The sequence below is a fragment of the Tachypleus tridentatus genome, chromosome 13 (assembly GCF_004210375.1).
Source record: "Tachypleus tridentatus isolate NWPU-2018 chromosome 13, ASM421037v1, whole genome shotgun sequence".
NCBI lineage: Eukaryota > Metazoa > Arthropoda > Merostomata > Xiphosura > Limulidae > Tachypleus > Tachypleus tridentatus.
The window spans coordinates 36,953,887-36,977,128 of NC_134837.1; the positions used below are offsets into that span (position 1 = coordinate 36,953,887).

General features: G+C 34.0%; 1 protein-coding gene and 1 pseudogene across 2 annotated transcripts; both read right to left on the reverse strand.

The window, feature by feature from the left end:
• Window positions 1–5,789: 5,789 nt before the first annotated feature.
• On the reverse strand, window positions 5,790–21,935 carry LOC143236112 (betaine--homocysteine S-methyltransferase 1-like; annotated as a pseudogene). Its single transcript, XR_013019491.1, has 6 exons — window positions 21,840–21,935; window positions 21,342–21,473; window positions 20,686–20,834; window positions 20,269–20,451; window positions 6,133–6,361; window positions 5,790–5,984 (listed from the first exon to the last, which is right to left on the reverse strand). The product of XR_013019491.1 is annotated as a betaine--homocysteine S-methyltransferase 1-like (transcript).
• On the reverse strand, window positions 19,182–19,678 carry LOC143237248 (betaine--homocysteine S-methyltransferase 1-like). The gene is made up of 2 exons (XM_076476299.1): window positions 19,617–19,678; window positions 19,182–19,476 (listed from the first exon to the last, which is right to left on the reverse strand). Exons 1-2 carry the CDS (start codon window positions 19,664–19,666, stop codon window positions 19,302–19,304), a joined length of 225 nt encoding a protein of 74 aa, XP_076332414.1. The 5' UTR covers window positions 19,667–19,678; the 3' UTR covers window positions 19,182–19,301.
• Window positions 21,936–23,242: the final 1,307 nt, after the last annotated feature.

The following is a 23,242-nucleotide window of genomic DNA, read 5'->3' on the forward strand; positions in this document are numbered from 1 at the left end:
TTAAATTATTACCGCATGGAGTAGTATCTCATGTGATTAAACAGAGAGGATTGATTGTTGACCCTTTGTTGAGTGATGTCGTTAAATGTATACCCAATCACGCATCCAATTTAGACATCGTGCGGGGCTCGCTTTGAGGTCCTAGAAGGTATTGGGTTCTAGATTGAATTATTTGCATTCTCCTGCGTTTTTTGAGAATAATTTCCTAATTTTGGTTCGTTTTTTGGTACAATTTAAAAAGTGATAGCCCTCCCAGCATTCTAAGCTACTGTATACCTAATTTTAAAATGCCAATATTTGATATAATTTGGCTTTGTAAAAAAATCAAAAGTAGGCCTTGTGTCGTTTCATTGCTAAGTCACGTCCACCTTGTCTATAAATTAATATGAATTAACTTTGAACGTATTACAGTTGCAGCTATTGTAATTTAATGTTATTTAACTAAGACTAACTATGACTTTTGGGTTTCTAAAACATTTTATTTTAAGTTCGGAGTTTTCATTTAGTACAATACTGTAGTTGTCAACTCGATTGATTTCCCATATTCCAAATTTCATAAAACCTTCTAAGGAGACCATCTGAGCGTTTAAAAAAGAGTATTTTAAATATTTAAGTGAACAAGTGGTATAAAACGAAAGCCTCTTGATTGTGCTTAAACATTTTGAAGAATGTTTTGATATAACAGGGCAAAATGTTCGTCTAACAAGTAATGTTTTTCCCACTGTATGTGCATTTTCTGACTGCCTATAAGGGCTGTATTATCATAATAAATCAGAAGAATTCTGTTATAAGTTGTCAAACATTTTTTAGACTGTTGAAAATTGGTTTACGTGTTTACACTGAGAGGCGAAGTTTGTCGTGAACAAATTTTGTTATAACAAACATAACAAGGGTTCACAAATCTCCATCATGGTCGCACCCACAACGGTTTTACAAGATGAACACCTCGAATCGTTACTCAGTGAACAGTGGTCATTGCTGATGACATGCCAAAGAGTAGCAAAGTTCCAGACATGGTCAGAAAAATTGGTGTTATTTATTAGAGACTTCTTGGATCCTAGTCTAAAAAAAAAAAACAGTTGCTATAAGGAGCGCAGAAGTCGACTTACCTAGCGGGTCCACTGGTTACAGAACAAAAAGTGTAATAATTAAACGTGGGGTTTTTGCTGATTATATGACTATTCATAATTTGATCAATTGCTGTCCCTATTGGAAACTATAAACTGCAAACGTCATCATGCGCTACATCCTCTGTATGTTCCATCAAAATCAGATAAATCACGGATTTTTTACAACCTATTCTTACCATCGAGATGCCTCTGGTTGAGAGAATGTTCATGCGTTGAATTTATGTTTTGAAAAAGGAAACTATTAGTAAGCTACAATGAAGACTGAAGCTCTAAACACTTCAGTAATTCAACAATGAACCCCTCGTATATGTGCTGTCATGTTATGAGGAAGCGTATTGCAGCTTAGAGACCTCACTTTTCTTGAAAGAGAAGATACTGAGAATGAGAAAGGTAATTTGACAAACAACATAAAGAAACCTACAATCTGCACAAAAAGATATTAATTAGTGAAACTAATAATAATATGTTACTTTTTAATTGTCTTTGATTGCTTGAAATAAATATAAAAATATCCACTAACAAATAAAATTGATTTAAAAAAACACGTGGTTAATGATACGTAAAATGTGTACATTTATGAGATTAAAACTTCATTAATTAACTGTATAATGAATTTTACAAACTTTAAAATATACGCAGTCATTGGTGTTACTAGTTTGTGATATATCTACAAACAAGTATCAGACAGGTCTGATAATAACTATATTGATGACAAGTATCTGTGGAACTGTATTTAATTACTTGAGTGAAATAAAGAAATTGGTCTAAGGTTATGACGTAAATAGAATATTTCTTTCTAATTAAAGCACAGCGTGCATACTTGTTGCACAGATAGAAATTTGTGTTTTCTGTCGTACTCGTTAAATTTCTTTGCACAAGTGTATTGCACAAGTTTCGTTACGTCACTCTGTTTTTCTAGGCTTTACCAGTGTTGTTGACATCATTTTACTCGAGCCTTCGCTATTTTTCTTGTTACTTTAATGAACTTGTGATCTGTTATAACCTTGCCTAGGCTATAGAACTTTCGACGCCTCAGTGAAGAAGCTTTATATATATATACATTTTTCAACACATTAAAGAGTTGATAAGGAACAATCGTATGTTATCTATCACAACCGATTGTAAAGCAGCTGTTAGAGATAGTAGAGATTTCGCTTTTCTTCAATTAGTTGAGACTGAAAATCAGCTTAGAATAGCAAACAATATCACAAGAAATATCAGAAGACTCACAACCTGCACACAAAATCATATAAACAAACAGATAACTGTTAACAACATAGAAATGAGGTGGGATCTATTAATAGTGTTTACAAAGTTAGTTTCACTCTAATAGTCTTTCATTTCGTTTACTTTAATAAAACAAGTGTAATGAAATTAAACATTAACAAATAGCCTCCAAACATCTTTTTTGAAATAACGGTGTGTCTGCAGACATACATCGCTAACAACCGGGTTTCGATTTCGGTGGTGAGTAGAGCACAGATAACCCATATTTTCAAAACAAACAAGATCTGTGATTTTTTACCCCAGCCCATGTGAGAGTAGTGGACGATGAACTTTCGATTAATTCAGTTGGAACTGGTTAGTCTTATTAGGTGATTAGTGGTTACATATATAATGTATATATTATACGATACATAGATATAAATATATCCATAAAACACTGACAACACGGTAATTGTTCAGTATAATTTTGTAAAAACTTTGTGGAAACTATGCATTAGTACCGTTTGGTGAATTTTTACGTATTGAGTTTTTCAATCAATTTTGATAAAGAGTTAGATATATAGCACTGTACGTGAAGATTTTGGGAATCTTGTAATCTCTTTAATGAGCCAATCAAGTGTCTCACAAAGGGTAAACACTTAGCTATGTAGTATATCAACTGGGTAATTGGGTTTGAGTCCAAAATTAGTGTAGCCTAATTTTTATGCAGTTTTGAATCCCGTAATGTTTGGGAAAATCAAATAATTTGTATAAGAGGTTAACAAAGCAGTTATCCAAATCAATCTACAAGCTATTCGTCGTTGTTTTAATTATACCAGCGTAGCATTATGATATAAAACAACAAAAGCAAATGATTCTTAATGAATGTGACGTAACTAAACTGAATTACATAGGTTTAGGCTCATAATTCAAAATTCACTAGTTCAAATTCCTTGTATCGACACAGGCAGTTTTTGTAAGTGATTTTCATTTATCGTTGAGTGTAAATGAATAATGTTTGAAGATATAACATATTTTGAGTTTATTTTTCATGTAATACGTAAAAGTTTAATATTTATTTGTTTAAAAAAACATATAAATGGCCTTTCTGAGTAAAAGCAAAGAGTTTGACAGTTTTATCTTGGTTTTTTGTCACTTATAATTTCATCTTTATTTTTTGAGTGTGTGTGTGTGTTCTTATAGCAAAGCCTGATAGTGCTATCTGTTGATTTTTTTTTTTGAGTCACAGGAGTTTCATATTCATTCTTTTTTATATTAAATTTTTAGAACAATTACATTTATCATTATTTTTGTCAGCTGGACTACTTCGCTTCATTAATTTACCATTAATTAAGAACTGATGAGGAACAAAAGTCGTAATGTTGAAAAAGAATGAAAATATGAGAATCACGGTCTTTCATGATATATTTTACCGGAACTTGGTCCTACACTACGGTGTATTCGTAAAAACAAAACAAAAATTAATTCATGCGATCAGTTACATGTTGTTTTTTTTTAACTATGAACAGAGATCTGATACCTAAATCCGAGCAAAGATATGCTATTCTTTGTGTAAAATATAACCTTGGAGAGCAGCATTTTGGGGGAAAATCAATATATCTCTTTAGGCTCGTACCAGTTAACATCAAAGACAACCTAATTCCTTTATGTAAAGTGGCAAAACTGGTTGCTGTTTAGGCCGATGTAGTTTCAGAGTTTTAATTGGTTTTCTTTTAATTTCGCGAAAAGCTCCTCGAGGCCTACCTGCGATAGCCGTCCCTAATTTTGCAGTGTAAGACTAGATGGAAGGCAGCTAGATATCACCAACCACCGCCAACTCTTGGGCTACTCTTTTACCAACGAATAGTGGGATTGACAGTCACATTATAATTTCCCTACGGCTGAATGGGCGAGCATGCTCGATGCGACTGTGATTCGAACCCGGGCCCCTCAGAATACGAGTCGAAAACCTTAAACTATCTGGTCATGCCGGGTCATAGTTGCAGAGAAAAGATCTATTGTAACAAAATTGATAATAGTGAAAATGAAAGAAACACTACGAGAATAATAATAAAAAACAATTCATGTTACAACAAGAAATTCTAAGTCAAAACAGGTGTTGTATTGTAACTACAGTAGAGATAATTCAGTGTGTTGTTAATTACATGTTTTTCTTAACGTTTGTATTAATTTATACACCTCAGTAAATTTTAAAATATTACCCGCCTGTTTAAGTAACATGTCATAGATCCTAATATCTCTTCTTCCAGTTTAATTGGATTGCTTTGGTATCAAACGAAGGCCCTTTTGGGCTCGACTAGTACAAAATAAAAGATAGTTTCGATATACTGTTCTTACGAACCCGCCCGGCATGACCAAGCGTGTTAAGGCGTGCGAGTCGTAATTTGAGGGTTGCGGTTTCGCATCCTCGTCGCGCCAAACATGTTCGCCCTTTCAGCCGTTGGGGCATTATAATGTGACGGTCAATCCCACTATTCGTTGGTAAAATATTAGTCCAAGAGTTGGCAGTGGGTGGTGATGACTCGGTGCCGTCCCTCTAGTCTTACACTGCTAAATTAAGGACGGCTAGCGCAGATAGCCCTCGTGTAGCTTTGCACGAAATTCACAAAAAAAAAGAATCTTACGAACCTTTGATTTTGAATCCAAAATACAAAAATTTAAAGAAATGTGTTGAGGAAATCTATCTTCAGCTTATATGATTCTTGTTACAAATTTCAGGCTCCCTTATTGATTTCTAACGATTCCCTTGTTTTCGTTGTTTGAAGTTTAAACCTTAAATAAAAGTATTGACTTAGTGTCAGGCCTAACTTATTTACAAACATTGTTTGGAGCAGTTTGTTAATTCAAACGTTTTATGCTTACGTTTATATCTCTCTATTTTATATTCGTTACTATTGTATACACGACAAAGTAATGTATAAAAAAGCATTTATTTGGAGTATTTCAGAAGCAAAAAAATCGCTTATTATATCATATGTATACACTATTAGAAAATATTAATATGACAACTAATACAAAAATAAAAATTTGTTAATAAAATGTTCATATAAGTACTACTGGCCCGGCATGGCCAAGCGCTTTAAGGCGTGCGCTTCGTAATCTGAGGGTCGCGGGTTCGCGCCCGAGTCGCGCCAAACATGCTTGCCCTCCCAGCCGTGGGGGCGTGATAATATAACGGTCAATGCCACTATTCGTTGGTAAAAGAGTAACCCAAAAGTTGGCGGTAGGTGGTGATGACTAGCTGCCTTCCCCCTAGTCTTACACTGCTAAATTCGGGACGGCTCGGTGCAGTGGGCTAACAACCTACTCACTTAAATACCTGTTCAAAAAACCGCAGTAATTGCGGCCCTATGTTCCTTGATGGAATCAAGTGGCAGATGATGATGATAAGTACTCCTAAAACTAAATGTTTATATATTACTAAGCATGCATACATTTAGTGTAACATAAAATTTAAGTTTTCAAATTTGAGAAACTTTCTTTTAACTCTTTTGTCACTGTCCCTCCTCAATGTCGCTTCACCTGTATGACTCAGCTTTGATTCGTTAATTGTTGGGTTTTGAAAAAGAAGCAGAATACGAACGTCCAGATGAAGGGTTGATCTTCTCCCAGTGACTGCGACAAGCTCTGGAATAGTAGGAACAGAATTACAAGTAAAATATAATTTTGTGGTTAAAGATATGAGAAGAAAATGGAAGTCACTTAGCAAACCTGCAGTAGGTTAAACGGAAAAACTGTTTCCTTGCGTTATGTATCCCTTGATCAAATATATTACCTTGCTCTAACCCAAGGTTTGGTATGCATTCGCAGCCCTCCACCCCACATTTCGTGTTTCTCCGATGCTTTGGGTTTCTTTCCCCTTTCTTTTGCAAGCTCTTCTGCAAGAACACGAATGTGATATGATTCAAAACCACAACATCCACCAATGTAACGGACTCCAAGATCATTGGCTTCCCCAGCAAAACGGTGTATGTCCCATCTTGAACAAATCCTAGGTTCCAATGCTATATATGGAATTCAACAACAAATATTTTTTTTATTTGTATCAGCTATGACTTGTTTACTTATTGTAGTCGGTAACGAGTTGGTTTTAATAAATAAATCTTATCTTATATTGCAGTTACCTTTTGTAAACTAATTTACAATTCAAAAAATTGTATTATACGACAATAAATTTATAAAGAGCTGCATAACGGATAATTCTACGTTAACAAGAGTTTTACAGAAATATCAAAATTTGTCAATAAGGTACAGCATTGTATGATGTGCAGGCGTATCATATCTTGTACCTGCTTTCTGATTACACAGAAATTTTAAAATTTTCCTTTACCATGTTCGTAAGACGTTTTAAGAAAACAGTCATTATGCATAAAACCATTGGATTTTGATTTGTTCTAGTCGATTTTGTGATAATGTTCTATTTAACAAATGACAACCTTTCTGTTATTCAGTATGGTTGTAGTTACTTTACTTAAAAGCTATAATGGTCGACAACCACAACGACTTTTGCTAATTTAATGGTTTCTGTTTATACATTACAGACGGTGAATGCATTGAGAGAATATAACAAGGAAATGTTGTCACTGGACAAAGAAATCAAGTTGACCTGGTGAATCCGAGATTGTTTTCTTCATTTAGTTGGAGTAGAAGTTTAGGAGATATTCAAATAAAAACATCAGACGATATCATCATGTTTATATATACAGAAAGCAAATTCGAGAAACTGAAAAAGTCTTGGGACAAAACACCACCTGGATTACTGATGTTGATTTTATCTGTGGAAATACGAACACTATTTCATCCTTTATTTTTGATATAATGGAAACTGTGTTTGTTTTTTTTGAAAAGAGGTTTCATTTTAAAAAATGGAACAGATTTTTTGTCAGTTACTTGACAAATTTCATGATGTTAAAGTATCCAATCTGCACTTTTGAAAAAAACAATTTTACCTAAGAATACCACAAACAGATAGGAAAGAGAAATACAGGTTTTGTGAACACAGAATGTATTATGGAATTTCTACTTTCACAGGGTGCTTGCTGGTTTTCCTCAAATTTTTTACTTTAATTGAGTTAGAGATAACACTTTTATCTTTACAATGTTTTATTTTTGATGTAGAAATACAAAAAAAAACCAAGAAGAAGTGCGTGATAGATAAATAGAGATAATTAATGGTAAAGGTATCGAGTCTAGGATAAATACTCGAACAAAAATAATAATTTTCAACCTCATATTTGAATCAACATACTAGAGAATTTGTCCATCAGTTCTGCCTGTGTAACTTGTGAACAGATGTTCTGCAGAAAGATCATTCATTGCTTAGCAGGTCATGACCTTAAAGAGTGAACTGCATAGTTCTATGTATCAATGATAGTACTAAGACGAACACATGATATGTTAAGTGCTTTAATACAGAGAGCCTAATGTTATGTAATAGAGTTATACAAGTGAAATTACCCATCGTTTGTTTGGAATGCAGACAACATTATTTTGAAGTCCATAACAGAACATCCTATTAAAACGCTAGGTAAGTATAGTGTTCAATTAAGAATTGGATATTTAGAGTTACAACACTTGTTTTACATCTGTAAGCAAATAGATGTGGATACAGATGGTATTATAGGAGAAGACTTTTTAAGGTCTTATTACACTGATATGTCTCTTACTTCAGGTAAGATATGCACAGAAACGGAAATCTTACGTTTTGAAGGGCTTGAGCCTCCAAAGTTATATGTTAAAGTTAAGACAAATGATACCTTCCCGCTGGCTAACACTAATTGTAAGACGCCTAATGCTAATACTAGCAAAGTAAGAATCATCCGTCAAAATGCGAAAGCGCTGATTTCCCAAAACATAACGATACACGACAAAGCGTAGAGATAAGAACAAAAAGTGTTTTAACAGAAATCCATCAAATAAGAATGTAAACCTAACAGAAGTAATAGTGACGACAGTAATAACATTTCAACAAGTAATAACGAAGTAAGACAGAGTAAATTAGAAAATAAAGTCTTTAAAAACAGGGAAATAATGATTTAAACCCCTCAAATGACTTTACACTTATGCCTATTGTGATTCGTGCATAGAATGTCAACAGCGAAAGACAAGTCCGCATTTTCAAAATGCTCCCTTACAACGAATGCCAAGTTTAAACACACCATTTCAGGTAGTAGCTATGGATGTTTCAGGTTCATTATCTGCTTCATACACAAGAAACAAACATGTGTTAGTAGTCGCAGGCTACTAAACTTGATATCTCGAAGCTATATGCTTGCCTCATCAAAAAACAGAAACGATAACGAAGGAATTTGTAAATAGCATAATACTTAGACACGGTTTATCCCAGTACTTACTAACAGATAGAGGTAGAAACTTCGTTTCTAAATTAATAAATAATATTTCTAAATCGTTAGGTGTCAGAAAAAATTGGAAGAACTGCTTTTCATTTAGCTGCTAATGGATTAGTAGAAAGTTCTAATAGAACTTTGCTGGATATGATCTCTCAGTATTGTGAGAAAAATCAGAAAACCTGGAATGAACAAGTTTCTTTATTACTGTTCGTTTATTGAAATGCCGAAAATTAATCTACTCAGGAAAGTCCATTTCTTTTATTACTTTGAAAAGATGCAAGCGATATTAGCTCTTAAAAAGATTCAATCATCCAGTGGATTATGACTGCAAAGCTGAACTACTACACCTTATGCAGACAGCATTTGAATTAGCTGATGAGAATTTAACCAAAGCTGCTGAACGAAGGTAAAAACAAGCAAATAAAATGGCAAAGTCGAATGAGATAAAATTAGGAAATAAAGTTCTGTATATATTCCTATTGTTAAAAAAGGGAGGCACTAAGAAATTAGCAAAACTATGGAAGGGTTCTTTCAGAGTACTCAGACAAACAAGCCCAGTTAATTTTGAACTCCAAGAAATCTATGGAAAAATAAAACAGTTAGTACATGTTACTATGACTATATGATTGACGAAACACAGATGGCTGATAAACAAGAAAATGTCGAAGTAGAATCTGATAATTCAAACTAACTTGATTTATCTTATTATGTTGAAGAGATAAGTGAAGCCGAGATGAAAAACTCTGAATTAGAGGATGCTGGTACCGTATTGGTTGATGGAAGAGCTGACATGGATGACCTAACAAGTCGCGTGTCTGGTGAGGTCAACATCTCAGTAGATGAGGATACAATGCCAAATATTCCTATAACGACACAAACTGATACAGTGCCCCATGATAACAACCTTGGATCACGTGGTCCTGTATCAACTCAACCAGAAGTAACCTTTACACCTACAAGGAGACGAGTGAGGTTCCATCCACAAGTAGTTGCACATAAATCTAAAAACGATATTATCAAAATTAACATTAATTCTGATGAAAAATGTAGTATGCTGGAAGATTTTAACAATATGTTAAGCTATTTGCCTAGTTGTAATTAGAGTTTAATAAATTTAAGGTAGGACAAGAATGAACATTGTTGCATATGTCTTGTAAATGTATTTTATGTGTTTATTATTATATATTTATTTCTATGTGTATTTGTAGTAGACATATCAGCAGGTTTACTAGGATCATAATACTATGGATGATCGGAAAGGTGGCTGAGTATAGTACCATTAAGAAATAAGATGGGTATGATTTTGTTGAAGAAGGATACTTTATATTATCGTGAAATAAATGGATAATTGTTGAGAATATACCATTTTCGCAGTATGTCCAATTACTAGTTCGACTACTAGAAGAATTAATATCATTCGAGAAATCACATAACGCAAGTCCTCGTCGTAGTTTTGACAATAACAGAAATGCCAATTATTTCAAATTCCTAAATTTTGACTCACAGTTTTAGTCCTTTTAGATTTGCCAGAAACAAAATAATCTGGTGAACGAGGCCTCTTTTTTTTTCCATTTTGCGAACGATCTCATTGCCGCTTAGAAAACGAGAAATACCCATCTACGCGAGCGCTGATTGGCTGACAAGCACTGATGACGTAACTATGGATTCCTCCACGTACCCACTATGGAAAAGCACCGCGCTCAAACTATTGGTAGACGTCGGAGATACAAATATTTTTTTATTATTTCAAGCACAAACATGATTATCACAAGTAGCCATTTGGACTATGTCTTTTATTTGTTATCAAAATTTATTTGTATGTCACTACAAATTTTCTTTTCACACCTTTCAAGCCCTAGGGGAACAATTTATCACTTTATTGTATAAGCCTATATCATGTATAATAGTTTGGGAGTTAAAACAAGTCGTAATATTTGTCTGTATGATTGTATAGTCATAATGTACACACCAAAATCGTAATGATTACTCTCAAATCGTAATGGTTGGCATCTCTGCAGTAATACAGTGGTACCTCGGTTCTCCAACGACACCCTTCTCGAACAATTCGGTTTTCGGACATATTGCTTGAGAAAAAATGTCTCGGTTGTCGAACATAAACTCAGTTCAAGCTGTCGTGGCCCGAACTCCCGAAATAATCCGACTGACGACCCGAACGACTCTTCGACCATTTCCTGCCCTCGCAAAGCTTGCCCAAAACAATTTACCTGCACCTGTCACTCAGTCCACACCCCCGCTAAAATCTGCTGTGTACGTTCTCGTTTTTCTTTTTTGTTGTTGTTTTTCTAAATATTCTGATTAAATAAGCCACCATGAAGTCAAACAAGGATAATGAAAGCTGCAAACCAAAAAGAAAATTTATTAGAGCCACAATTGAGGTGAAAAAAAGATCTCATAGCGAAGTATGAGAGTGGTGTTTGCGTGTTTGACCTTGCTACACAGTTTGGTATGGCGAACGTACTGAAAAATAAAGAGGTCATCAAAGGAGCTGATGTTGCAAAAGGAGTGACAGTGCTCACAAAACAAAAATCACAAACAATGGAAGAGGTAGAAAACCTGTTGTTGATTTGGGTAAACGAAAACAGTTAGCTGCTGATAGCATTTCTGAGACCATCATTTGCGAGAAAGCAAAGTAGCTGCGTGCTGACCTCCTGAAAAACACTTCTGGAACGAGTGGTGATACAAGTGATGCCTTTAAGGCTAGTAGGGGTAGGTTTGAAAAATTTAGGAAGAGAAGTGACATACATAGTGTGGTGAGACATGGGGAAGGTGCCAGGCAGAAACAAACCTCATTAGACAAGTTTTTAGTGAGAAATAGGTGCAGTGAGTCTCAAGCAGGTTGTAACGGTGCAAAGAGACAGAAAATAGAAAGAACCCCAGAAGGAGAGTTACCTGACGTTTTAATGGAAGGTGACTCCAATTCGAAACAATAATAACCCTCTTACTCTCCTCGTTCCTCACTACCTTTCACTTACGCCATCAGCTCTCCTCAGCACAGGTAAAGTGCAGTTAAATTTTCATTTATTGTGTTTATAGTTTTTGTAGTTGACTTTATGCATGTAAGTATTATTATATAGGTATAAATAAGCAATATGTTTACTCAAAATGCTTCATAGTGCGTACTTTTTGGATATCTGTAACGGATTAATTTAATTTACAGTATTTCTTATGGGAAAAATTGATTAGGTTTTCGAACAGCCTTCTGGAACGGATTAAGTTCGAGAACCGAGGTACCACTGTAATTCGGAAGATGTGATTCTGTTCCTCATGACAAACGAAGGAAAAGCTATTTTACGTTTGGTAAATAGTTTTCAAGGATTAATTAAAAATTACAAGACGTTAGTCAGACGATACCAGATTGAGATAGATGATTTATTATTTGAGTTGAAAGGCATTAAGAATAGCGTCTTGATTTCGGGTCAAACTCGACAAAAACGAGGTTTAATAGACCTAGGTGGAAATGTTTTAAATTTTTTGTTCGGAACCACAGCCACTGACGATTTACGTAAATTGAACAAAATAATAGAACATCAAACACAGGTATCTAAAGAAATAATTCATTTAGTAAGTCAACAGGCGACTATAACGAATTCATTAAATCAAACACTTGAATTACATGAACAGAAAATTAGAAAAGTGTCTAAAGCACTAGTAAATATTACTAACACTTTGATACATACTAGAATAAGACAGACTGGCTTGTAGTTATACAATATTTGTAGGAATAAAGCATAGGATACCTGAACTGTGTAAAAAGAGAATAATTGTCCTGAAACCATCTTATTTCAATAAAACAAATACCCCTAGAACTAGTTTCATGTAAAAGACGAACTTACCTTATCGGTGGTATGCCCTAAATCTAAAGTAAACCAGTTCAATAATCGAATTTAGGTAATGAAATTTAAAAAATAGTAGATATCTTAGATTGGCGAGAAATTATTCAGCTCAAAGCCAAGGAATTACGTTACCCTCTAATTTTAGAAGTAAAATTAAAATTACGTTAAATATAAAAACCCCTGATTGACAAGAGCTGTTGACTATAAAACAGTCACAGGTAATTCAGAATGTGACTGTAGATTCAAATATTAAAGGACTATCAAATATCTTAGACGTAACCCAAAACTTGCCCCGTTGAAAGCAGTGTCAAATATCAAGGAATTTCAACAGAATGTAGACCACTTGAGAGCTACAGCAGAATAAAATATGTTACATAAATGGAAGCTGACAAATTCGGTGATGACAGCATTAAGCTTGGTAGTGATACTAAGTATAGTATAATAAACAGTGCGTGAAAGATTGGCTTGAATGACATATTGGAAGTTAGATGAGCTGTGTACATTAAAAAAGAAAAATATATCAAGGCCGAACAATACTAGAGTGTTGTCTTGCTCAGAGGCCACTGGGGCGATTAAATTAACCGATGATAACCCATATAATAAGGATATAAACTGATTTATTAATAGCTTGGTGTCAAAATGAAATTAGTCTAACCAATCGACGAGGCTAGCTAATCATAAAATAAACACATAAATCAAAATTATCAAAAACTGATATGATTTAAAGAAAAACGGAAGAGTGAGACATCGCTAGATAATTAGATACTTCGTATAACTATTTTAATAAACAGGAAATAATGAGGTATAAGAAAGTATGTTTTTGAAATAATGATGTTTATAGAACAACGACAGCTCAAGGAAGCATGCCGACAAACTCATCGCGTATGATCAATCAATATATAGTTTAAGAAGTGACACTATCAAGAACAACAGAAGGGTTATTTAAGACAGAGATTCATAGAAAGCCGCTGAAAAACACCCGCCATTAGCTTAGATTGGAACAGATACACACTATCAAGGTTAAAGGAAGTTATTAAAGCTATAAACTAAAGATTAGAAACTGTCCGTTGTATGTCTCAGTTGAAATGACTTGATGCTTTCGAGGTTAAAAGGAGTTAAGCAAACTTAGACGTTGATACTAAGAATCTTGGATAGTGGGATGACGTGACAGTATGGAGTATGGTGATTGATTAATAAATGTAACTCGCGAGTATTGGATTAAGAAACTCTGACCGTGTGACGACATGTTAGTATAAGTTATTATTACGAAACGAGCTTAAGAAATCACAAACACTAAGTCAGCTGACACCATGGTATTATGAATAGAATGATTATCCTCCCCTTCAGCTAGTATAAAAGATCCCAGAAAAGACGCCAGAATATTCAAAATCTAATAATGAATTTGTGATGTCGAAAAACCCACTTGTAGAGAAAAATATATATGTAAAAACGGCTCGTTTGGGTTCAGAATTTTTTTTACGTTTCGACCTTCTTCGGTCATCGTTAGGTTCACGTAACAAATTTTCTTAACCCAAATGAGCTGTTTTTACACATACATTTTTCTCTAATAAGCAATTTGACATGATCAAGATCATCATTTAGAAGATTTTCATCTCAGATCTCATCTTTATCAGTAGAAGAAAGGAGATTAGTCAAGAAGGAATCGAGGAACAAGTATAGAAAGTGTCTTTAGCTATTAGTGAAAACCAGGCCACTTCACGCCCAAGCTCTTAGTGAGTATTTCTAATGATATTATTCCGTGACATCAGACATCATGTTAATAGAATTAAATGGATTATCTATGATAAACGTTAATAAAGACAACTGTATATGTGTGTGTGTGTGTGTGTAAATCCTCAGTATTTGAAGGCTTCAATAAAAGTGTTAGTGGACGTCTTTATCTCGAGTCTCTTTGTTTTAACTATAAACCCTCGAGTAAGTGTCTGTGTGCTCCGTTCCCTCGCTACCTTCTGACTTGAAATAAATATTTCACGTGGCATGAAATTGCTAGGGTAAGGACAATAAATTACTGTTGAATGATAAAACAAACAAACATCTGTGTTAAAAGGTAACTATACGATTTTTATTTCAAAATACTATCAAAACCAACATTGTAACTTAGAGACATTTATTTTCAAACAGTGTTCATTGTAAGTGGACTTTTATTGAGCACGGAAAATGTTTAATAAAAAGATGATGCGTAATCTTTAAAAAGCGACACAGTTCAACATGATTAAAGTGCCTCATCTAACATGATCAAGGTATATTTAATTCTAAAATTAGTTTTTAACAAAAAAACTTTTTCAACGTCAAGGACAAAATAACAAAACTGCAGAATTCAAAAGCGGAACACTCTTTCACCTGTATCTAGTGTTAAAATTTGTATAATGAGACCAGAACTACGTTTGGAAGAGTTTGTTTCTCAACACTTTAGGAATTGAGCGATTCACTCGTAAGAGTGCTATCATGTCACATGTAATGTAATACAACAATTCCAGATAGACGTTCCATATTTTCATCGTATAGCGGAGACTGAAAATGAACTTAGAATGAAAGACAAACTCTCTAGCAATATCAGGAAAAATATAAGACACACACACAAAATATATTAAAGTTAACTGTTCATGAGTAAATATTGAACATTGGTTCTGTTTAATATTCGCTTTAATGAAACAAGTTTAAAAAATAAGCTTTAATGAAAGTATCTAAATATGTTATTTGGAGTTCATTCAATTAAAAAAACGTGATTATAGATTTGTGAATTATATGCATTTAAGAGATTAAAAGCTTACTAGCTAGACAGACGCATAATGAATTTTCATATCTAAAAATAATCTTTAATACCTTATGATCTGTACAGGTACAAGTTGTGGAGAAATATATGTATTCGTATGACAATATACCTATGTTAATAAACGTATGTGCAAAGTCAGACACATTTACAGGACATTGTTCTGCAGTCGCAAGCTCAGATTTATATATATACACACACACACACACACACACATATGGAATATACTTATATTCATGAACATATGCGCGGTCCCACCACCACATTTATGAAGCATTAACCTACGGTCACGATAATAGGAAATGGAATGGATATTGACTGAAAATATTTTGCATAAAAGGCACTTTGGGGCATCTAAAGCCAAGTGAAGTGGTCTCTATAGGTCCATTAGGGTTTTACCAAACAGATAGATAAATAGAAGCCCATCTCAGAAATAAGGGAGAAGTACTATTGATGGAAAAGCTTTATCAACTTTCTGGCTATTTCCTTAGAATATAAGATAGCATATACCAAGAGGACAGGTGAGGAGGCATCATGTTGACCTGAGACCCATAAACAAGGTGTATCTGGGTGACACTATTCTCCAACACGAACTCTTCAGCAAATGAGAAGGTAGATCCTTGTGCATGAAGTAGATGACTAGTTAGGTAGCAGAGAACTTCTCTGAAGTACCATTGCTGCTGACCACCACCGACGTTTGTTGTATCATTGGTCATGCTGATAGTGATCACGGAAGAGATGGATTAAATGAGGGCAGCACAAACACCCCACACTATCTGAGAAAGAAGGCTAGTGTTTAAGGCAATCATGATCTGTAGAGTTTGATGATCATGTGACCCCAGTGTGAGGAACTGTCGGTTTCTATATCCTGTTTACTTAAATGCACCCTCATTATACCACCATGGAAAGATCTGCACCGAGATTACATTATATGTGTTGGGGATAAAGCAGAACATTATTTAATGTTTAAAAAGGCAGCCGAAGAGGATACGAATAATTTATTGGTGCGTTTGAAGCAATTCAATGCATGAAGGTGATGGTCTCCCGATGATACAATGCCTGATTCTGAGATTGGATAGTCTGTCTCTTTAGGCTGTAGATTATCTGATAGAGGCACAGCTTGGAGACTGGAGCACAGCATAGCCAAGCTGTACTGGGTATTTGATTCTAGAAGGAAGTAGAATCAATAATGAATAAAGTTTTGGTTCTACTCTGTGATAATGGATGACCAGCTTACCACTGGAATAATAATCAGGGTGACAAGTAAAGTGGTGGCAATTGATGTTACCTCTAGTACTAGTATTTCTCCTGTCATACTGAGTCTAAAAAACAATATTCTGCTACCAGTGTATCTAAAACTGGTTTTTGAGGATTGCAGCATGAGCTTCATTTCGACACCACAGGTAAAAGACTTGCTGGATAAGTGTGCTGATGTATTTTTTGGACTGGAGATCTAACTGGGGAGAGTTATAATCAGTTACGGTTACATAGAAATAGAGAATTTCAATAAAATACTTGCTGCACAGGTTTTATTAAACCACTGTTGACGAAGCCAATCCTGAAATAAAATAGTTATTAATGAATGGGATCATACAACCTTCCAAGAGTGGTAACTTAAAGTAATGAAGAAGGTGATAATAAGTTTTGGGCTGATGTATACCAGACGAATGCCATAACGGGTATTTATGTCTTTCTGTTACCATGAGTAGATGAATGCCTAGCCATATTGAAAGTATCTAATGGTTTAGCACTCCATAGCCGGCCTTTTGATGATCGCAAGTCAAACTGGATAACAAAATAGAACCAAAATTACTCAAACGCAAACTAACGTGGCAGGGGTTTAGTTTAGAGAGAGAGAAATCGTAAGAATTCTCTCCCCAACTGGGATGTTCAGGAACGTTGTGGTTCCTCTTCGTCCATTTTCGTGGAAGGTTATAGAATTTAGCTTTTTTTAAAATAATTTTTAAACTTTTTTTTTTTTTGGGTGAAGGTGGTCATACTTAATATTATCCATGACCGAGGCAAAGGCATCACCAGTGGCATCACCAAAGGCATCACCAAAATTACTTGTGGCACAAAGGGCTATTTATTTGATTTGTAATATATGCCTTATGTACTCTGTAATGCTCTTTCCAATTTCAAGAGACTAACAAATATTATGTTTGAATTTAAATTTCACCAGTATTTACTCTCACTAAATCTTATGTGCATTTCAAAAAAACATCAAAACTGATCCTGTTCTTGAACCATGCTTTGATGGATATACAGATAATGGTTTTATTGTCAGAAGCGTTGTTGGTTCCTGTTTGACACCAATGCCATTGATTGTGGAATCATAGCAGAGATGTAGAAGTTTCAGGATGGGAATGAACAGGACAGGGTGTATATAAGCTACACACTCATTCTGCAGAATTAAAAAAGAAGTGTGTGTAGTTGTAGTCAGGAAAGAATACATAAGAGGTACACACTCACTCTGGAGAGAAAAGTGTGTATAGCTACGGTATTCATCAAGCTCAAGTCTACTTGCATGGTTGAACTCTCACATTCAAGATGGAGCATGCATCGCTGAAGAGGATTATGAACTTTAAAAAACTGGAAGGATATTTGCATGTTGGACTGCAGTGTTACACAAGTACGACATGGTAATAGCACGTTATTCGTAAGTGCAACACGAATTAACTCACCACATAGTAACACCATGATTGTTCATTAAATGTCCTGTTACAGGACACCAAGCTGAGATAAAAACCATTTTAGCTGCCGTAATACAGAGCTATAGTTTTATTGGTAACTCGATGTCAAATTTCACCCACCCACCTACCCTTAAGAACTTTGAGAAGATGAACTAATAGATCCAGAACTAACATGGACGTTCTTTGCTATAAAACAAGAGAACGTGAAGACAGCTGACATTGGAGTGTAGAGTGTTGAATAATGTAGTATAAGACACTAAAACAAGCAATTATAGGTGCACAATAGCGCATTATTCCAATATTATTGACCACAGAGACATGAAAAGCCACTTCTGACTGAAAACAACTGGCAATACGAACTTTCCCAGCTACTGAGTGAAGTTTACTTTATGCAAATTTTCATCAATTATCAGAGCGAGGAAAGTTGTTTGGCTGTTGTTGTCGTTTCTGCATAGCTACACAATAAGCAATAAGCTATCTGTGCTCTGCCCACCACGAGTATCAAACCCCGGATTCTAGCGTTGTATGTACGCATAGGTACCACTGTGCCACTGTGGGGCGAGTTGATTGGATTCAAATCCAACAGCTGAAAGGCCTTTCGACCTCCAATCTGTGAAATAGAACTGTCTATATAATCAATTTCATTTTCGTGTGTGTGTATGTGTGTGTTGTAACAAAACCACATCATTGTAGTCTTACATTTATTTATATTCTTAGTTATATACAGTTGTATGTACCTCTAACTGATACATGAATTTTTGTACCTTGTATGTTAGAAACCATGACGTATATCTATGCAAGTATTTAATTGACGTAACTTTCCACTGTTATATGCTTTGTACTTAAAATACAGTAAACTGTTCCATTTTACAAAATGTTCTTCATTGTTGCATTTAATATAAGATTTACATCAAATTTAAATCACCTAACGAAATCTTTATAAAACGAATTTGAAAGCTTGCATTCAATAAATATGTTGGCAAGTAATTCCTGAAACTCATCTTATTTTGTATAGTAGTTTTGTGATAATCAAACAAAGCACACATTAACCTGTTAAGACAAAAAAAAACAACATTTATTTGAAGTAATTAAAAAACAAATATGTATATTCAATTGGGAAAAAAACTTCAAATATATATTTAAAATAAATTTAATTAAACATTTCTTGGTATACATTTTTCATACCTTTTAGAGTATGCATTTAGATTGGAAAATTTTAGTTTAATATATTGCAAGAATTATAACAAAATTCAAACTTAAGACTTTATATACGAGAAGACCTCTTGAAGTTCTTCAATCGTTGTCCCATCTGAATGTTGTTTCAATTCTTTTGATGCAGCTGTAATACCCCAGTTATCGGGTTTTGAAGAAGAAGCAGAAGACGGGCGTCCAGAAGAAGGGTTAATCTTCTCCCAGTATGTACGACGAGCTCTGAAAAACAAAATGGGATAAATAGTAACCACAGTATTATTTCCTAATTAAAGATAAGAAAACCTTCCTTAAAAACTCACAGTTGGATGAATAGAACAATTTTCTTTTGATGTTATCCATCTATACACTAAGGACATTACCTTGCTCTAACCCAAGGTGTGGTATGCATCCTCTGCACTTCACCCCACATGTCATGTTTCTCCGACGCTTCTTCCCCCTTTCTTCTGCAAGCTCTTTTTACTCTTGGATAATAATTTACCGTTTTAAAATATATATTTTACAACAATAACTTTAGATACTGCATCAAAATACTTTCTATAAACAAGAGCTTTGATTTGAAAATACGACGTATAGTTGTAGTTCATTAAGCTTCATGTCTTGGAATTAGGAATATCCGAAGCATTGTCTATCAATGTGAATTTATGGCAAAAAAGTCTTAATAACTAAACCAATGCAACAATATTTTAACTAATGATATTACCGCAATCATCTGCCATGTTGCAAGATATCCTATTAGTGTTTGTTTTAATACTATTAATGTATTATTATTGTTTTAATGTATTATATTTGAAAAAGCTACAAATTATTTGCATTGCAGTCATTCTATAAAGAGAAATATAATAAGAAAAAAATTTCAAAAGTTCCTGCTTTTAGTAAGTAAATAATTAAAATTGCACTTTAAAATATATGTTATTGATATTGCAAATTTTCATACTCAGAACATACTCAGTATACTTTAAGAATATAGAATTTCTAGAAGATATGTTTCGAGTTCAGGTACAATTAAATTACCAAATGGAAACTCTGGAAGGTCAATAAAGCCCTGTTTCCCTGCATCAGGAGTAAGAAATGCTATAGGCTGACACATAAGGTGGGCCTTGAGTCCTTCAAAATCCAGAGCTTTCTTCATAAGTTTCATAGCTTCCAAGGATACAAATGGATCAAAATAGCAGTTTACTCCTATTACATCAGCACCTTCATGATAAAAACAAGAGATTAGAAGCACATTAGCATTGTAGTAATGCAAAAAAACACACAAGACATTGTGGTGAAATGTACAAGGACACGTTTGATAACTAGCCAAAGATTAATCAAAGTACATTTTTTAACAAAACCTATAATGCTTGGGATTGTATAGAGCAAACTTCAAAAATGGGTTGAACATTATTTTACAAGACCAGACAAAAAAGAAAACAAATTGACGAGAACCTGCTTTAACCATCTTTATTGCACACTCTCCACACGATGTATGATGAAGGTCACCTTCAGGACCAATAACACATGTTTGCTGCTACAGGTAACTTTGTCTCCTTGCAGACTTCAATAGCCCACTTTATCTCTTCAACATGTTCAAAATACTGTAAAAGAGACACTTGAGTAATTCTTTGCAAGAAAGAAGTTTTGAATTGGAACCAATCAAGGCCCTTCATTTGTGTAACTGAATTTGTTTAATCATATAGAACCATTAAAATAGCAGTCGTGGAGGAAAATTTTCACATTCATCTGACCACAAGAGTACTACTCTAGAAACAAAACTAAAGATCTGGTAGCATTTACTTTTTGTACATATTTATCTAAACTTTAAAACAACACTTGTAACAATGTATTACTCATTTGAAAACAGCATAGATAGGAGAAATTTTGTTAAATTTATGCCTTAAATAAGATTTCATCACAATGTTGTGTATGTATAGAACAATGTATCTAATAATATCCAATACGAAATATTAAGTTAGGATTTTTATTTCAGTTCCCTCATTCTCTGTATGCTTGGAGAGTTGAAATGTTTCTGAATAACTCAACAGCTCAAGTTTTCTTATTAACGAAGTAATTCAGCATTATAGAAATTCATAATTATACTATACCTCACAGATGTGAAAATCGACTCCATTTTCAGTGAACACTTTGACCTGTTTTCGAAATTATTCTTGCACCTTCTCTTTATTCCTGAATGACAGATTCTTTATTTTTTTTTTACTTACCCCATATTGCAAATTCTGGGATGCAAAATTGTTACTCACTAAACATAACCCAGTATACATTTTCTCTAGTATTCATTGCTAACAACTTTTGTCAGGACTAGATGTGATATACACAGGAAGACATCACCCTAGGAAAGGCAGAGGTGAGAAGATACTAAAAAGTCTTTGGTGAGTTTCGTTCCTTTTGGGCTACACACAACATGAATCTGTCCTTTAGAAACTTAAACCTAAAGAAGGAAAAAAGAAAATCATTCACTGGAGAAATCAAGTACACTGTTTGTTTGGAAGTTCTTGCACCTTGTCACTCTAACATAATTAGAACTGCAAAGCTGGCAAAGTAAGTGAACATTTTTTTCAGGCAACAAATGTAAAAATCATTACCACACTGTGGTCACATTTTACTGTGAATTTTGTTCCAGCTTCGTTTCCCCTGTTTGCTAGTTTATCATCACTGGCATAATATGTGAAGGCTTGCATTACATCTGAACCAGCTCTTAAAATTCTTTATGAAGTTTACGCACTACGAAATATAAAATAAACATGAATTGTAAACAAAGGCATAAAAATTAGCATTTTAATGACAAGTATCCATAACGTTATAAATGTTCAAGATGCTAATGGTTGAGAATAAGGCATCGTTGTTTCAATTTTTAATTTTTTGAGTTTTAAAATATTAAAGTTAAAATTCTGAAAAAAAATATACAATTCAAAAAAGTTAATGTTATTGGTATTATTATGAATATCTTTAAATTTCCTTACCAGCTTCGGGATTCTCGACACATGCTTCCGGTGTCCAAGGTCCTGCTTTCACATAACTTCGTTTTTCCAAAGCAAACACAAATCCTTCATCACCAATGACCACTCCCTCTTCCAAACGTTGCAGTAATCCCTTCTTTATTAGTAAAAAAGGGGAGACTTGATTGAGTCGAAATTCATTAACTTTAATATAAAAGCTTTTTGTTAAAGTCAAAGATATTAATTTCTCATCAAAGAAAGTTCCTTATTAATTACATCAGAATTATCAGTCATGTCAGTACTTTGATATTATAATAATTGGGAAGATACACGTATAAAACAAAAGGGTATATAATAGCTAAAATTCACTGACTTACAAGTGTTGTCCATAAACAGTTTTCATTGGCAACAGATAAGTCTCTAAACCACTGGAGAGATTTAAACAGTTTGGTAGGGATGGGAGTCTTGAGTGAAAGAGTATTATGAGGCTAATTTTTCTAATATGTTAGTTTACTTTTTTTAATTATCACAGTTGGTTTCAGCACAGATTAATTTCAAGTATTATTACCCACATGTTTTATTATGTTAATCCACAAATAATTCCGATTTTAAAATAAAATTTAAAAATTAGATATAAGCAGCGGAGATAATTAGAAAATTGGAACGGTAAAACAAAAAAGTATAAATTCATATTGTTTACCTATGTTAATATTCACTTGCGGAAACTTTGATCGAGGTTAAAACTTCACAAAACACGCCCTGTATACCTATTTCCCCCTATAAGCGTACATCTCCTTATGATAAACAGTTATTTTGTCAAGTGTTATCTAACACTAACAGATCACATATTCCTGCTATTATTAACAAAAACTCGTGAATAAAAGAAGGAAACTGTATAATACGTTAACCACACTATTTCTCCAATAGTGCAGTTCTGTTTAAACTTAGATATTACAAGAATATTATAATTTTCTCCAAACGATTTGCAATTTATAAATATTACCTCTTCTTGAAACTTGAAAGCAATACATTTAACTATTCTTTCTCCT

Excerpts from the sequence above, each read along its gene's own strand:
- LOC143237248 (XM_076476299.1), bottom strand. The coding sequence starts at position 19,666 with ATGTGGGGTGAAGTGCAGAGGATGCATACCACACCTTGGGTTAGAGCA. Across the intron at positions 19,477-19,616 it reads ACACCTTGGGTTAGAGCAAG|AGCTCGTCGTACATACTGGG; the intron begins GTAATGTCCTTA and ends TTTGTTTTTCAG.